Raw genomic sequence first — 17788 nt, forward strand, 5'->3', positions numbered from 1 at the left:
CCACACCTTGGACACCTGAGCGCAATCATGAAAGCGCATCCAAAAAGCAAAATTCAGCAGAAAACAAGGTAATGGACGGCACACTAATGCACTGCGACCCCAATGATTGAATGAAAAAAGCTTCCGATAATTCTCGGGCGGTGGTGTCACGACTCTTCTTTAAGATAGGCCTCACCAAACTTGCTAAAGGTGTCAAACAATGCAAAGTGCTCGCTCTTGAAGTTTTTTTTCACTGCTAAGACGCACAAATTGGATGTGCCTTTCCGTACAATAGTCAGTGAAAACAATTGTTGGCAGATTTTAGTTAGCCGTTTTTTGCAAAAACAGTTGAATCTGCTGACCATTGAAGATCCTTTCGGCATAAAAAACTCCTCCGATGTTGTTTCCTTTCTGAGAGACAACCACTCAGTTGTCAACTTTTTTTCTGTGGACGTCGAAGATTTATATTATTCGATACCGCACGATGAGCTTTTTCGCTGTGTGATGGCCTGCATCGAAGAAAACGGAGAGTTAGACTTTCGCAATGCTACTGGAATGTCCTCAGAAAAATTCTTGTCCGTTCTTGAGTTTTACCTAAGCGCAACTTTTATCTCGTTCGAAAACCAGCTATTTATTCAAAAAAAGGGTGTGTGTATTGGTTCGTGTGTGGCGCCTGCTCTTTGTAATATTTTTTTATCCTTTGTCGACCGTGCTCTTAAGAGTGTTTTAGACAATGACCTGGTCCAGATTTTTAGATATATTGACGATTTCCTTGTTGTGATAAAACAAACTAACCACGAAGGCTCTGGCGCAGTAGCTGATATTTTATCTCTGTTCAAGGACAACGGCAAGGGTTTAACCTTCACACACGAACTCACAAAGGATGGTAAAATGCAGTTTCTGGATCTACAACTTTCCTTACAAGCAGGTCATGCCTGCTGGATGTACTCGCCGCGTGCACGTAAGGGTCTTCTGCCATACGAGTCTGCGCACTCTAAGGTTGTCAAACGTGCCATTGCCATGATGTGTCTTGAATCATCATTAATGAAATCGTGCCATCACACAGCTAACGAGAGCTTTAACGCGCAGTTAAAAAGGTTGCAGGATGCGCGTTACCCAAGTGTGGTTGTGACGTCGGTCTCTGAAGTTTTTCTTCAGAAGCTGAAAGGCAAGCGCCAGAAGTGTAGAAACGACACAGAGAAGAAGCCAGTAGTAGTGCCGTATTGCCATAAAGTGGCTCACAATCTTAAGAATGTGGCCACTAGGTACCAAATCCCGGTTGTATTTTCTGCCCCCCGGAAACTCTCTATGTTGTGCAGGCGTGTTTGTAAAGAAAACAAAAAGCCGCAATGTGAAAAGAGACACCAGAAGTTTGTCGAGTGCAGCATAGGGGTGGTCTACAAGATTCCACTCTCTTGTGGCAAAGTGTATGTAGGTCAGTCAGGCCGCTGTGTGAATGAGCGCCTTAAAGAACATGAGCGATCCCTGCCGACTGGTACAGGCTCACATTTAGCTCAACACTGCAAAAAATGCAATTGTCAAGCCTTGTTTAGACTAACCACTATCTTAAAGAAGAGTCGTGACACCACCGCCCGAGAATTATCGGAAGCTTTTTTCATTCAATCATTGGGGTCGCAGTGCATTAGTGTGCCGTCCATTACCTTGTTTTCTGCTGAATTTTGCTTTTTGGATGCGCTTTCATGATTGCGCTCAGGTGTCCAAGGTGTGGTGATTGTGCGCATAGGGTGCACGGCGCATGTCCTACCGGTATCTGGCTGCTATAAAGAGTGGAGTGACGCAATAAACCATGTCTGTTGAGAGTAGCGCTGTGTTCCGTCTTCTTTCTTGTGGTGTCGTTTTTTGCGCTAAAAAAAGCAATATGAACCCGTCTGACCTGCTCACGCGTGGTGTGACGCTCGAGAAACTGCTGTGCAACTCTAAATGGTGGCATGGTCCTGAGTGGCTACACAGACCTATGTCCGAATGGCCGCTACAGTTCAACGAACCAGACATAGAGGAAGCCACACAAGGTGAAGTCGCAGTAGTACACGTCGCAGTAGTAAAGCGCTTCTCAAGTCCAATCATCGACATTCAACGGCATAGCAGGCTTCAGCGCCTACTCAGAGTCACTGCCTGGGTGTTCAGATTCACCGACCGCTGCAGGAAGAGGACAGATCAAACTGGACATCTCCTGACAACAGAAATCTTGAACGCTGAACGGTATTGGATCAAGCGTACTCAAGAACAAGGCTTTCCTACAGAGATCACCGGTTTGTCGAAGGGCCAACCAGTAGAGTCCACATCGCGAATCGCTGAGCTGCGCCCTTACCTAGACACAGACGGGGTTCTTCGGGTTGGAGGACGCTTATCGCTTATGCATTCCACGCAAGACGTTAAGCACCCGATCATACTGCCGTCAAGCCACCACTTTTCGGCCCTTTTGGCAAACAGAGCCCATCATCAAGTCCTACATGGAGGCGTTAGAGACACGCTTACCCAGCTTCGAGAACGCTACTGGATTTGCAGAGCTCGCACTTTGGTGAAGAGAGTGTTTGCACGACTGCAACGTATGTAAGCGCTTCAGTGTGGGCCCAGGAAGAGCTGAGACTGCTCCAATGGCAAGCCATCGACTGTCACCGACGAACCCGTTCGAAGTGGTAGGAGTCGACTTCGCCGGCCCCCTTTATGCCCGCACGGAAAAAGGCGAAACGAAGTGTTACATTGCACTTTTCACGTGCGCCGCATCTAGAGCCGTACACCTCGAACTCGTTTCGAAAATGACATCCGAGGCTTTCCTACTGTGCCTACGGCGATTCATAGCTAGAAGAGGAATACCTAGCGTGATCTACTCGGACAACGCACGAACCTTTCGCAAGGCATCGGCAGACATGAGACGACTACACCGTATGGTCTCTGAAGGGGAAGTAGCTGGTCACCTCAGCGCCAACGGCATTTCGTGGAAGTTTATAGCGCCAAATGCCCCTTGGTGGGGTGGATGGTGGGAGCGCCTCATACGATCAGTGAAGCTTCCTCTGCGAAAAATTATCGGAAAAGCTCGTCTAAACTTCGAGGAAATATTGACAGTGCTGGCTGAGGTCGAAGGAGTCATAAACTCTAGGCCTTTGACTTTCATCGAGACAGATGCTGGAGAACCTTGCACGTTGACGCCAGCTGAGCTTCTCCTTGGACGAAGGTTGACTTCTATTCCGTATGCGACCGTCGATGAAGTCGCCGGTAGTTCCAAACGAGCAGATGCCATACGCAGACACACCTATAGAAAGCTACTAGTTGAAACATTTTGGAAGCGGTGGCAAAAGGAATACCTGTTGCAACTACGATCTGCGCACTGTACTGACACCAGATCAACCAAAGCAGTGAAACAAGGGGACGTCGTGCTGGTGCATGCTGACAACGCGCCCCGCCAGCTATGGAAGCTTGCAAGGGTCATGGAAGTGTACCATAGTGCCGACGGCCTCATTCTTTCCTGCAAGATCAAGTTGCAAGGAGGTCTTCTTGTGATCAGGCCGATACAAAGACTCTACCCGCTTGAATTGCGTACCTAACTTTGGCGTGGCCGGGAATGTTGATTATTTGCACGTTCCGGGCTGAGTCAAGGAACCGAGGAAGAAGAGGAGCGCGAGGGCACGAGCGGCGGGGACGCTCAGAACTGAAAGCAGAGCGCTTCCACGCGCAGCTCAAATAAAAGTATATTTTACCTTGTGCCTTTATGACGGAGTTGAGTCTGATCGCAGTGTCTGGAACGCCATCGTTTAAACAATTTCATGCTATTTACCGCATGAACTCATGCGACACGCCGTGCCACCGTCTACACCAGTAGACGGTGGCACGCATCGGGGAACTTCAAGCGCCCAAGCTTTCAGTATTAGCTGTTGGCAAATGCTGCTTTCGAAAGTCGACTTTCAGACAGTCAATAACCGACTCTCAGTCAAGCGAACGTAAAGGTGACAAAAGAATTTTCCGCGCATCACTGGCATGCGCTCTCTGGAATCGGGCTAGCAGACGACGCGCGAGCGTCTCGATCAAATAGCCGCGAAAGACACATGCCTTCGAAATGGGCTGGTTGCCCAGAAAGACAAGTGCTTCATGATTCCAGTTTACAAGTTTTCATTATACTTTAAACAACGCGAATACAGCCGAAAACTGAACCATATACCAGCTTCGAATGCAGCCACGGCATTCGTTTGCGCTAGCGACGACGCGACGGCTGTTCTACTACGGTGGCGGCGCACGGCGGCTAAAAGCCGCACTAACGCCGACGGTCGGTTCCCATTGCGCTCCGCTCCTTCGCCCAGGCACAGAAAAATAGAGGAGGCGCTGGGCAGTTATATATCGCTGTGCGGCGTCGGCCAGAAGTTCGCGCTGGGTTGTACTCCGTCGGCTTAGGAGGGAGTTCCCGACCCTTTTCAAGCTACGTCGGGTGGAAGTTCTGTGGATTGGGAACTCTACATGAGTAGCAGAGAGTTCGCGGTCTCTTTTACTCCGCCTTCAAGGAAAGAGTAAGTTCCGCGGCTAACTCTCCACTACTCCCCCACGGCGTTAAAGAACTCTGGCGAGAGTAATACAGTCGCTCTACTCTTGCAGTACTCCCTCTACATCCGTGAGTGTTTATACACTTTATCGCAGGTTTTTTGGTGAGGTCCTGGAACTTTTGTTATTGGGTGGATGATTCGCAAAAGTTATCGCCCTTGCTGGATGCTTGTATAAATTTTTCATCTCTGGTCAATAAACCTCAGCTGAAAGTTGAGCGCTTGTCCTGTGTGCCTCTTGTCTATGTCCCCGTTCCATAACGCTCGTATGTTGCGCATCAAGTATGAACCAACTTGCCCAAACACGTTTTGCAGAGAAGATTAATGGGGAGAGTTCAGCTATCTGGCGAAGTTATCGAAGCTGAGTTTGTGCGCTCGGAGCGTGTCAGATGATCTGGCGAAGATGTAAGCATCTTTTCTTTCTTGTCTCCTACCCTCTTCCATGCCATGTATATATGTACTCTTTTTTATCGAAATAAAGCTAGTTGAAAGTCAGCGCTCTTTGCCTCTGCTCGTTTCATCCTTTTCCAAACTTTTTATGTACTGTTAAGATTTTGTAATGGACCTTGTGAGCTTTTTGTTACGACATACTGAAGGCAGTTCATTACTATTCCCCTCTTGACAAGCTTGCAATGGGTGCTTGCAAAGGGAAGTAGGCCTTTCCTTGACTAAACTTGCAGCATGTGTTATCGGCACTCAACAGTAGGCTCAAGTCAAGATGTTGAAGTCTGTTGTGTTCCGGTAGTTTCCACGTGTACTTATGACCGGCCCCATTTGTTGTGAAAACGTCAACAATCTTATTAGGAACTATTCGCATATTTCACTGCATACATATGTTATAATTACAGGGAAGCCACATACCAGCACATTTTTGCGACGTCCGAGCCTTGAATTTTGGAATGATTACGTTTTCCTACGAGCGATAGCTGTATGTCGCAACGAACTGGAGCAACTGACGATCCAATGCAAATATTGCCTTTTTTGAATAAAGGAGTCCTCTTCAAATTTTTTAATGGTTGACTTGAAATAAGACTCCTACCCTAAGAAGGATTCAGAGTCTGAATGTCCAACGAGTCTGAATGTCCAACCGAGACGGAATGTTCAATTTCGAAGAGGAGAACTTGTCCTAGTTCGAAATTTGTCAGAAAACTAATTCATTGCGTTAAGATAGCCTACCGGAAGATCGCGTTGTCTTTGTGTTTGTAAATGTTCATTGTGGCATCAGCATCGTATTCTTGTTCCCTTATTAATTTGCTTTACTGCATTCATCATAATTTCAACTTTTGTTTGTTTTATTGTTTTCTATATTTAGTTTTCATATGTATATTTCATCAGTTATCTTATTTTGTTTGATTACATACTTTCTGTGATGTCCGAAATCCGCCATCACACCCCCTTAAAGAATTACGAAAGCGGGCGCTCGCTCGTCCACTTTGTGGAGTATTTATGCGCGTTTAGTCCCTGGGTGTGTCAGCCAGCGCCACTCGTAGCCAAGGCGGCGAGTGTGGAACACTTTTTGCCAGAGGGCGTCACGAGGCACGTAATCTTCACACGAGGCGCCAGCTGACCAATAAACCCTGACATGCTGCATCATGTCTGCCGGAACGAAGCCCTCGCTACGAAAGTGCAAAATAAGGAGAATTGTTCGAGGGATTCAACTTTCTTTGTTAAAAAAACAACAACAGCCAGTTAAGCTAAAGAGAGGATAGGGAACAATATTTATTGTTTTTTTATCTCTGGTGTGATCATTACAACCCAAATTGGAGGCAATAAAAAATTGGACCATCTCCCCGAAGGGAACCCTGATGGGATGCGAAGCAGCAGCATTGCGCACGCGTGGCGTCACGGGTTGAACGGCGCTAACGCGGGTGCTGCGGTGAGCGCTGGAAGATTCGTCTGAAGCGAAACTCGGTGTAGCGTTTACTGGTGTAAACGTTTGTTTGAAAGGCAGACACGGGAGGCGAGCGGGCGTTGGCGCCGGCAGCTGCGGGCGCTCCGGCGGGTGAGGGAGAGAGTGACGTACGCGCGCGCCTGCGAGGGAAGCGTGCGAGGGGAGCGTGACCTCAACGCCCAGCTGCGGCGTGACCTACTTGGCACCGCTCCAACACCTGTGCCGAGGGAAGCGCGTTGCCTCGCGTTTGTGCGGACGGAGGGACAGCGTTACACAGGCTACTCAAAGAGCTGCTTCGCATCTAAAAGTGGATGAAAGAGCACGCTTTCCTTCGGTGGGCCGAATGCGCAACGTTACAAGTACGGCTACGAGTTGCGCTGGCTAATACTGCGAGGGATCAAACGCACATAAATATTCAACAAAGTGGACGAGGGAGCACCCTGCATCGTAGCTCAATCGTTAGAGCATCAGACGCCTAATTCGAAAGTGTTCAGTTTGGATCCCACCAACGGAAAGGGTAGCACTAAATCAATGCTTGAACAGAGCGCTGAAAATCTATGAGGCTAAATAAATGCTTGAAAGAAGCGCCCACCAGAAGGCTGGTGTATTAAAGGTATGCGAACTCATTGCCCACAATATTGTTGCTACTCTGCGGGGTTAGACGCTCTCTATTATGTACAATTTTGGTTCCTCCGACTAGCGGCTCATTTGAATTTTCCGACTGGGGCGGAATGTCCAACAAGACGTATTATCGAACCGAGACGGAATGTCCAGCCGTGACCGAGTGTCCAACGAGCCTGAATGTCCACTATTGGACATTCCGTCTCGGACGTTCAGGCCGAAAGCGCCTAAGAAGGCGTCACTGAGGATTCTTGCGGCGTTCTCAACTTCAGATACTCTAAAGGCTGTTATCCTTTCCTCTAAATTTCTTATTAGTTCCTGATGCATTCCAGAACAATACAGCTCTTCAATATCAATGGAAAACCCCGCGTAGAACCTAGGAGGCAGTCCTTCTAAACACTTAAAGGGGTCCTGCAATGGTTTTTCGTCTGCATTGTGCAGCAGTGGAGTGTGTGTTGTGTTGTATACCGAGATGAACGCCACAAGAATTCTTAAAATTGGCGCACGGGAACAGACGTTATTAGCCTTCAAACTTGAAACGCCATAACACGACGACAAAAACATTCCCTTTCTCATTTCACTCTGTTACTGACGTCAAATGCTGGTTCCAATAACCACGCGCCCCTTTAGATACATGCCGGTAGTCTCGCGTCATGGTGGTCGACAGGACTCCCAGGTTTGGCTATTTGCGCCAATTTGGCTACTCCTTTAGGCCGGTGGCGGCAGAAAAAAATGTCCTTGCTACTTGGCTACTTTTTGGCTACTTTCGTGTTTCCTCGACTCGAACCACGTTAACAATATTCGGAGACGGCGCAGTAGCCGACGTTCTGGTATGTGGTGTCGAATCAAGGCAGCTAAGGCATGTTTCCAGCTTTCCAAATCCGCCTCTTTCACGATGCCACGGCGCATGCGTCCTTCATGTATCGGAATGGTCGCGAAACACTTTTTTTTATCTCGGAGGCTTTCATACTGGTGTTGGTACGGTACGGTTGTCCTGTCCCCTGGCAAATGCAAAAATGCATTATACACAATAGAAGGCTCTTAGACTGCTGGCTGAGACTCGGGGAGAACTTCTGCATGGGGCGTCGTTTTGCATGCCTCCTAGTGCTGGACGTGACATTAAAGATTAATTGGAAGTGAACAGGACAATCGAAAACGATGCGCATCGTGGGCGTTCTGCACTGAATCACGTTAGAAATAAAATATTCGAAGAACGGAACTGCTCATGTCATTTCTTAAAATTTGGGTATGAACTGCAGCTCAAGAATAATAACTTCTCGGACTTCGTCGTCACGCAAGAAATAATTGCGAAAATGACTGTGATTTATGCTTCCATGCCATACAGTCATGCCATATTCAATTTACGGGCGAAGCACCTTAGGGTCTCGCCTTGTTGGCGTGTCATGTTGTCGCCACGGTCTATCATAAGCGGGTCTGCACCACAAAAAAAAAGGGTAAATCGCACTACGCGTCACTGGCCTATACTACGCATATTATGAGTTAAAGGTTCGTCGTTACTGCCTAAAACATTATGTTTGTCTTAGCAGTGGTGTCTGAATCCCCGACGAAATTTATCAAGGCGCTCAAGTTTCTTATCTAAAACCAGATTCGCAAAGGTGGTAACCTCATCTCTTTGAAACACCACTTCTTGAAACACATCTGAATATGCCCCACAAACACAAAAAAAGACAAAGGATAAATCCCACTACTCGGCACCGGTCCATACTGTGCATATTGTGTTGAGTGAAAGGTTCTTCGTTACTGCCTAAAACATCATGTTTGGCTTAGCAACGGTGTTGGAATCCCAGACGAAATTTGCCAAGTCGCTCAAGTTTCTTATCTAAAACCAGAGACACAAACGCGCACCTACTGTAAAGTCATCTATTTGAAACACCGCCCCTTGAAACATGTAGGGAACCCACGTTCAAGTTTGAGCGCGACGCTCGCGCGGCTGAGCTATGCGTTACTGGCGACAAACACTTCCCGCGAAGGCAGTTTGTCGCCGGATTTTCCAGCGGCAGCGGCAAGGACTATGCGCGCATGCGCTCCTCATTCGGCCCAGATCACAGCTAATCAGCAATAGTTACATTGTGATGGAATCCGAGACCAAACCACAGATGCAATCCGAGAGCTCTGCGCGGAAGCGGGAGTGGAAGTGGTGTGGCCGTGGATGCCCCCAGTTGCGGTAAGAGCAGTGGCGCCACTCGACGTTGTTTTGGAAGCCTATATACAAAGTGATGGTGCGTTAGTACACCGGTGGCTAGTAAAGCAGTTAAAGTAAATATTTTTCTGTGGGAAACACCGGCGCACTTCCTACATGCTTCGCCCCTCCCCAGCTTCTTTTATTATCGCCACAAGCCTATTACTTCTAGTCCTCTTAAGAAAACTCACACAAAACACGTGAAGACAGTGTCACTAGAAGTTTATGATAAGGTGCACAGCGTCTTCATTTCTTGGATACGTACGCTATTGTATAAATATAACCTGCGCACCCAGATGGTTGGCGCATGACGCATGTGCAGCGGCCCCAAACGCTAGCATAGAGCTTTGCGTCACCTCTGTTATAAAACTGCCTATTTTTGAAACAGATCAAGAAACTTTGTCATCTTGCGCGAAATTATTGTTGAAGCCAGCAATTTATACGTCAATCTCAGCAATTCAGATATTGAAAGGTTCATCCTATACATATTAAAATGTTCGACCAAAGGCTCTTGCGTTGACGTCATATTTTTTTAGCGCAAACACGAAGAAAAAGAACGAACTGGCTGAGAAGAGAAGAAGACAGTGCACAGGGCAAGCGCTAAACATCAACTGGCTTTATTTAGAAAAAAAACCACTGGAAAAGACAGATCACCTAAAGCGCATGCGCGCAGTCGTGGCATAGCTAATCAAACATCGACCTGAATAACCTCAACTCGTTGCCGTACAAATATATAGACGCATCACTACTACACTCTGTGCCCTTGCTCTTATTATGGAAAGCTTCCAGCAACTCCCTTCCCAAGGTATCCCCACCCCTTCCCAGAATCTTGATCTCGCTTTGCACACGTGCAGGCTGCGCAATGCAACCGGTAACTGCGCATTACTACCATTTTTCAACGACAACTCATGTTCCCGCGCACGATCGCTGATGCACCTCCCGGTCTGACCTATGTAGGTCTTCCCACATGATAGTGGTATGGCATACACCATGCCTATTGCGCACCTCACGTACGGCCTGGCATGGTTCTTTTTGCATCCATGCTTGTCTTTTTCATCGCATACGCGTGCGCACAGGCCACCCAGTTTCCGAGGGGCGCAGAACACGACAGAAACGCCGTGCTTGCTGGCGACCTTCGTAAGGTTGTGGGACATCCTGTGGATATACGGTACCACTTCAGGTCGCCGCCTCACTCGTGCGTCACTGGCAATTTTCGGTTTCATGCCTCTCATCTTCTTCAAGATGTCTTGGGAAACTGCACCAACGACCGCGCACGGATAACCAGCTGCCCGTAGCCTTGCTAATTGAACTTGAAAGCTGTCCTGCACAGTGTGCGTACACGACTTCACCAGAGCAGACTCGAGGCAAAGCTTCGCAATACCCCTTTTCACTAGCTTAGAGTGCGCCGAATCATAAGGCAACAAATCTTTTTGCGCACGTGGGTTGCATTGCCAACAAACATGGTCTTCTCTAAGATGTAATTTCAAATATAAAAACTGTATGGAACCATCTGATGGCAGTTCATGAGTAAAGTTCAAGCCTTGCTCATGTTGGTGAAAAACTGATAAAATGTGGTCAACGCAGTAATGCAGGGAAGAATCCGTGTTAGTCTTTAAATGATCAAGAAGTCATCAACGTATCTAAAACCCTTCAGGAATACCTTGTCGTCAAGTACACTAAGAACATTGTTATCAAAAGCCGCCAAAAATTGTTGCAGAGCACAGGTGCCACACAAGAACCGATACAAACACCTTGGCGTTGTACATAAAGTTTCCGTTTAAAAGATACAAACGTTGATTTCAGGTAAAAGTCTAATAAATTCATAAATTGAGCACGGACATCCCTGCGGAATTCTGAAATTGGACCACGCCGTTATTATCAATACAACCTTGAACAGCAGCAAGTACTTCTCTCTGGGGCACAGAGTAAAACAAATCTTCTACATCTACTGAAAAACACTGACCTATTGCCTCCCCACCCTGGATGAAGGCAATGACATCTTGAGAACTTCTTGTTAAAAAAGGATCGTCGATAACTAGGGAACTTAACTGCTTCAGCAGGAACCGGCTGATGAGCTGTTGCCACGAGCCACGTTCGCTTACAATCGTTCGGAATGGAATTGCCGGTTTGTGCGATTTCGTGGTGAAAAACACAGATAACACGCCACACTTACAGTCCTTTACACCTTCTGCTAGCTTGGTCAACCCCAAGGTCCTGGCACAACACGGCCGCCTTCTTCTTGACCTTTGTCGCCTTCTGTTTCACTGATATGAAGTTCTTTTCAATGGCCCCTAGTGCCTTTTCGTCGTAGGCACCTGCTGAAAACACGACGAAACGGCCTTCTTTGTCGGACTGGACCAGACGCAGGTCGTTGCCCTTCAAGAAGGTCACCACACAAGCCGTAGGGTCTTTCCTGGTTTTCCGTCCACCGCCCCCCACTACCCCTGTAATCACGTCCACACCCTCTAATAGGCACCTCTCCTGTGGGCGAGCTGGTTAAAAGGGCTCCTCCGAATTCTCCGAAGCAGAGGTCTCCGCGGAAGAATGGGGTGCTCGTACCAGAAACACGGATCAAGATCCCGGAGAAGATTGCCCAAGTACTTAACAAAGGGCCGAAATTCAGCCACTGAACCAAGCCTTCAGCCTCAGGAGCTACTGGCAATGAATAGACGCATTTCCGAAAGGCTGTAAAGGAAGACCAGGAGAGGTGCCTATTAGAGGGTGTGGACGTGATTACAGGGGTAGCCTGGGGCGGTGGACTGGGAGCTTTCAATATTAAGAGCAAGGGCACAGAGTGTATTAGTGATACGTCTATACATTTGTACGGCAACGAGTTGAGGTTATTCAGGTCGATGTTTGATTAGCTATGCTACGACTCCGCGCATGCGCTTTAGGTGATCTGTCTTTTCCGTGGTTTTTTTTTCTAAATAAAGCCAGTTGACGTTTAGCGCTTTCCCTGTGCACTGTCTTGTTCTCTTCTCAGCCAGTTCGTTCTTTTTCTTCCTGTTTGCGCTAAAAAAATATGTACTCTGGGATACAACACCAACTAGCCCGAGAGGAAGTTTTATTGAAGCATAGTCTTGCGTTGAGTAATGTAAATAAAGACGTCACTTATGTTTTCACACGCGTGTGGCTATTTTTGGCTACTTTTACTGCCCTTGGCTCAAGCTGGCTAATTTCTGGCTAGTTTTTCAAGCCCGCATCGCCACCCTAGTTTTTCAAATTTTTTGGCTATTTTTTACCTTTTGGACCTGGCAACCCAGGTGGCTGATGCGCAGGGGTGCAATCGCGGAACGATGCTATTCCCGATTCCAATGCCATATTCTATGCTATTCTTATCATCCACCACTCGCGGCTGGCTGATCGCGTTGATGACGCGGACGGACCGTCGTTCTTACCAATGGCCAAGCACGAAGAGCACGAAAAGCATTGGAATAAAAAATAGAATCGTTCCGCGATAGCACCCCAGCTCACCTAGCGCCGTTTTGCAATTATTTTGGAAATTTTATATTCAAAAACAAAAATCTTTTTTACCTGGGAAAGTAAAGTGCTTTTATAATCTTTAGCACGCAATAGTGTAGCCTAGCTGGAACCATATGAATACTACATGCAACTTGTCATGCCAAGCCATTCAGACACCCGGCCATTGTCGCCACTGCCACGTGATGAAGCGTCACTTCCGATCACAAAAAATATGGCTGTTACTTGTCACTGTCATCTGAAATCAAGGTGGTCTATTCGTTGAAATAAAATAACAGCTTTGTGCACGGCACTGCCACTCGCGCAACAATATCGGTGCATTCCACCGTTCCTGAAGAAGCGAAGACAACGACACGCTTAATTTGTGTCACAGGGCCCCTTTAACAACGTCCGATGAACTTCTTGCTCACAGAAACATGCAGATCGAAGTATGGCTGACTGGGTGTGTTGGATCAAGATCGAGGCGCGACGACGACAACGCCCTTACTCTTCAAAATAAGCTACTCAGCAAGTACGTCACCTTCGACGTTTTCTTCATTGCAAAGACGCAAACAGAGAGTCGCCCCTTCAGAGTAATAGCGTCCGAACGTAACACGTGGCAGCAGTGCATCGCCGTATTCACGCTAGAGAACCTCAAGCTTCTCTCGGTAGACGACCACTATCTGGTCAAACATTCCGTTTAGGTCGCCAACTGTCTTCGGGTAAGCGGAGAAATCCTGGATGACTTCTCAATTGACATGAATGACTTATATTATTCTATGCCTAATAATGAGTTGCTTCAGTGCGTACAGGAAAGCTTACACTGTCACTCCAAAATGGCGCTGGTGTACCAAAAGGCGAATTGATAGGTATGTTAGAACTTTTTCTGAGTTTCACCTATGTTGAATGGGACGGTAGTCTTTACCTCAGGAAACGTGGCGTTTGTATGGTTTCGTGTTTAGCGCCAATCTTAAGTGATTTATTTTTAGCTCGTGAGGGCCGGACCATTTCTAGCCTTTTCAAAAGTAGTGGTGTCATCAAGGTCTTTAGATTCATTGATGATTTTTCGTTTCGCGTAGCAACAAGTTCATAGATGCCCACCTAGTCGACAGCGCTACTGTGACAACTTTTCGACATATCCGATCTCCCTGAGAAGTGATTCACAAACTTTTGGTCGATTCAACTAAAAGGTTTTTCGTTATGCAGCATAGATGCCGACCTAGTCGACAGCGCTACTGTGACAACTTTACGACATATCCTATCTCCCTGAGAAGTGATTCACAAACTTTTGGTCGATTCAACTAAAAGGTTTTTCGTTATGCAGCTGTTTCCATCAAATTACCATGTATTTTGGCAGTAGGAGCCCCGGGTAAATAAACCACTGCTACCGTTTACCTCGTCTCACTCTAAGGCCTGTATTCACAAAAGAAGCTTATTCTTAACTTATGACTTAAGTAACCGATCGGCACTTAACGCGTTTCACAGACCAATCTTGTACTTAAGTGAAACTTAAATCGCCACTTAAGTACCGGAAAGTAAAGTACAGCTACTTGCTACCTTAAAAAGTTATCCTCAACGTCTGACTTCAGTAACCAATCGCCACTTAACGCGTTTCACAGACCAATCTTGTACTTACGGTAAACTTAAATCAGCACTTAAGTACCGGAAAGTAAAGTACAGCTACTGGCTACCTTAAGTGCTACTTTAGCTGTTTTTTCGTCAAACAACATTCGTCCACAGCTGTTGTGGACGCCTGTCCACAACAGGCGTCCACAGCTGTTCTGCGTCTGCAGAACAGCTGTGGACGGCCGAATAAACTGTGTAACGGAGCAAGTGAAAGACCTCACCTGTTAAAGACGATAGTCTTTCTCGGGATACTTAAACGGAGAAATTTTGGTCTGTCTGTCTTTCTGTTTGTCGGCACGTCACTCGATTCAGCCACTCGGCCAAAGTTGAACGACTTGCCCAAGGGCCAGCCATCTTGAACTGGTACGGCTGTTCATACTTGTGAACGTTGTCGATCAAAAAGTAAATATCACGAATATCTGAGGCGCAACATCACTAAGTAAGTATTAGGTGGTGTGTTCCTTTAATAGAAAATGCATACATACGTAATTCCAAAGACCCTACTTTCTTAAGCTGCGCTGAAACTTGCCTTCCTCCGTGCCCTCTGCACGAGCTCATTGTTGTGTTTCGGTTTCGGTTCTGTATTGCACTGTACGAATGCCATGGGGCGCCGCTCTGGCATTCCTGTTTTACGCAAGCGACGTGTAACTAAAAGAGTGTGTGGAGAGTACTCGTTGAGTGCGGACGTTTCTTCTGCTTCAGCGCATCGCGCCAAACCGCGTGTTCGGGCTCGTTGGCGTCCCCACCGGTCGCGTTGGTCACCGCCGGTCTTCGCCTGCTGCTGCGCCGGGACTACCAGCCCGCAACACAGCACTCATGTTTCCCGACGTATTGCCAGATGGCGTCCATATCTCACGCAGCGCCTCTTCTATCGTCTTTAGACGACGTTTGCAGCGAAGCACGCAGATACGCGGCCAATTTTTTTTTAAATTATTGGTTCCTTTCATATGAAAACACTCGCATTATTAAGAAAGAAGGGAAGGCTCGCGGGCGCTCTGAAAATAAAAGAAGTTAGAGAAGAACGCCAAACGCTGAAAAGCAGAAAAAGAATCCAAGGAGCGAAACGCACGTATGGTCACAAAAGAACCGCTCGTATTGCGTGCGATATCTCAGCACAGTAAACAAGCTTGTAGGCGACAAAATAAGCGCGAGTTGTGATGACCACATTATAGCGACGGCCGCTGAGTGGCGGCTGCTTGTTGTGTCTAGCCGAAGGCTTAAAACCGACAAAAGCGACAAAAGCGAGAAATAATTTATTTCGCCTGTTACGAAAAGTACCATTATAACGACTACAACATTTACGGGCAGTGTTCCGCAAAGTTACAGTAATTTATTGGTGCTTTATTTAAAGAAACAATTGTGAAAACTTCTGTAGCCTCGTTCCCAGGAGCCATACTTACCCAGAAAAGTGGTACTTTCATAAGTGCTGCTTAAGTGTGGTTTTTGAAACTTTCCCCGCACTTACCTCAAACTTATACTGTTTTTATTTATTTATTCAAAATGCCTTACAGGCACATTTAAGGGCATTGAGTAAGGGGTCATCAGTACATACATTGCAATAAAAATACAGACAAAAAGTAAAATACAAAGAACAAAAAAATACAAATGATAAACAGGAAGGTTCAACAAAGTTATACAATAGAAAAACGCAACGAAATCAGGTTATCACGAAAAGTTTCACGATTATAGATGGATACGATGTGATCTGGAAGGCTGTTCCAATGTGCTATGGCTCGAGGTAATGGTGATGAGTTAAATGCCTGTGTGTGACCATGAATGCGCATGAAACTATGTGCATTGTGAATGCGTCGAGAAGTGTAACTTATCGCGCAACTTTCGCTGGTTTTCTGATCAAACAAAATGGCTGACTATTCTAACAGTCTCGCCGACTTCGTGGATTTTGCTGGCCGGGTGGAGGAAATTATTCATCCTGGAATTCATCCTAGAAATTATACAGGATGAAGCGTATCGCTACGCGCCGCCGTTACGGCCGCTGTGGATCGGCAGAATCCTATAGAGGCATACAACGACGCGGAATTCCTGTCACGGTACCGCTTTTCCAAGCGAGCAGTGATACGCCTGCTGGAAATGCTGCCGATGCACCCAAAGGACAACCAACGTGGTCACCCCGTGCCGCCACTGCTCCAGTTGCTCATCACGCTGCGATTCTACGGCGCCGGTACCTTTCAAGTTGTTACCGGAGACCTTGTTAATGTGTCTCAGGCAATCGTGTCAGGCATCAACGCACGCATATCAAGAATGATAGCCGACGCATTGCTCCCGCAGCTTGTGAGGTTGCCTAACGCCAGTGAAGCAGCCGTGGTAATAGAGGAATTTTATGCCATGGCGCGTTTCCCTGGTGTGAGCGGCTGCATAGACTGCACTCATGTGCCCATGAAAAATCCCGGTGGAGAAGACGCGGAGGTCTTTCGGAATCGTAAAGGCTACTTCTCAATCAATGTCCAGGTATGTTTATGGCTCTCCCGTTGACGTAAATTAGGGAAATACTCGAATGATTATCATGTTTATAAAAGTAGCAGTTGGACGTTGTATGCATAACATAAATTTGTACCAATTTTCCAGAGCATTAGGTCTATTTCAGAGTGAAAAAAGATTGCTTCCTATTGCAGGCAATCACAGGGCCTCAGCTTCAATTTTTTTATTTGGTGGCCGGGTTCAGCTCAAGACAGCCGGATATTTGACAATAGTTCGGCGAATGTACAGTATGAGAGAGGGACTGTGCCTGGCATCCTACTTGGCGACAAGGGGTATCCCTGCAGATCCTACCTGATGACCACAGTTAGGGACACAGGGACGAAAGACAGCCCTAAGCACAGGTGAAGTCAAGTTGGAGCAATCGTGGAGCAATACTATTGTGTATACAAATGCCTAAAATGCTAAAGAAATGCTTTGTTTAGGTACAGCAGGTCTCTCTCACGGACTCGCTGCAGTGTCGAGAGGGCGTTTGGAGTGTGGAAGCGAAGGTTTCCATGCCTCGACATGACACTTCAGATAAAAACATCATCAGTCCCTATCATCATAACAGCTTGTGCCCCACTGCACAACTTCGGCCACCTCCTGAGAGAACCCGTCCCACCTCCACCACAAAGCCAGGTCATTCATGACAGCAGTTCACCTGCTACCATCTCATCTGCTCCGCCACCACCAGCAGCCATGCCGCTTGTGCCAGACACAGCAGGCGGATTCAGGATGAGGGAGCGCATAGTCGCGCAGTATTTCACTTAAATGAAATGAAACAACATACCAGGGATGTGACTTTATTCATACTGTTTTTTCATAATGTCTAGCTGAAGCTTTAGCATTTGTGCCTTGGCCTTCTGATTCGCTATTTTTAACCGAAAAAGCTCCATTGTCTCACTGTGTCGCGCTCTTTTTTGTTTGTGTTCGATCCACATGAATTTCAGCCTCAATAAATGCTCTCGTTTCTTTTGCTCGCGGTCCTCT

General features: G+C 47.0%; 1 protein-coding gene across 1 annotated transcript; it reads left to right on the top strand.

Annotated features, from left to right (window-relative positions):
* The first annotated feature begins 16411 nt into the window (after nt 1-16411).
* Nucleotides 16412-17569, top strand: LOC119395180 (putative nuclease HARBI1). The gene is made up of 2 exons (XM_037662460.1): nt 16412-16789; nt 17336-17569. The coding sequence occupies exons 1-2, from the start codon at nt 16412-16414 to the stop codon at nt 17567-17569; spliced, it is 612 nt and encodes a 203-aa protein (XP_037518388.1).
* The last annotated feature ends 219 nt before the right edge of the window (nt 17570-17788 follow it).

This window comes from Rhipicephalus sanguineus, chromosome 5, assembly GCF_013339695.2.
Source record: "Rhipicephalus sanguineus isolate Rsan-2018 chromosome 5, BIME_Rsan_1.4, whole genome shotgun sequence".
NCBI lineage: Eukaryota > Metazoa > Arthropoda > Arachnida > Ixodida > Ixodidae > Rhipicephalus > Rhipicephalus sanguineus.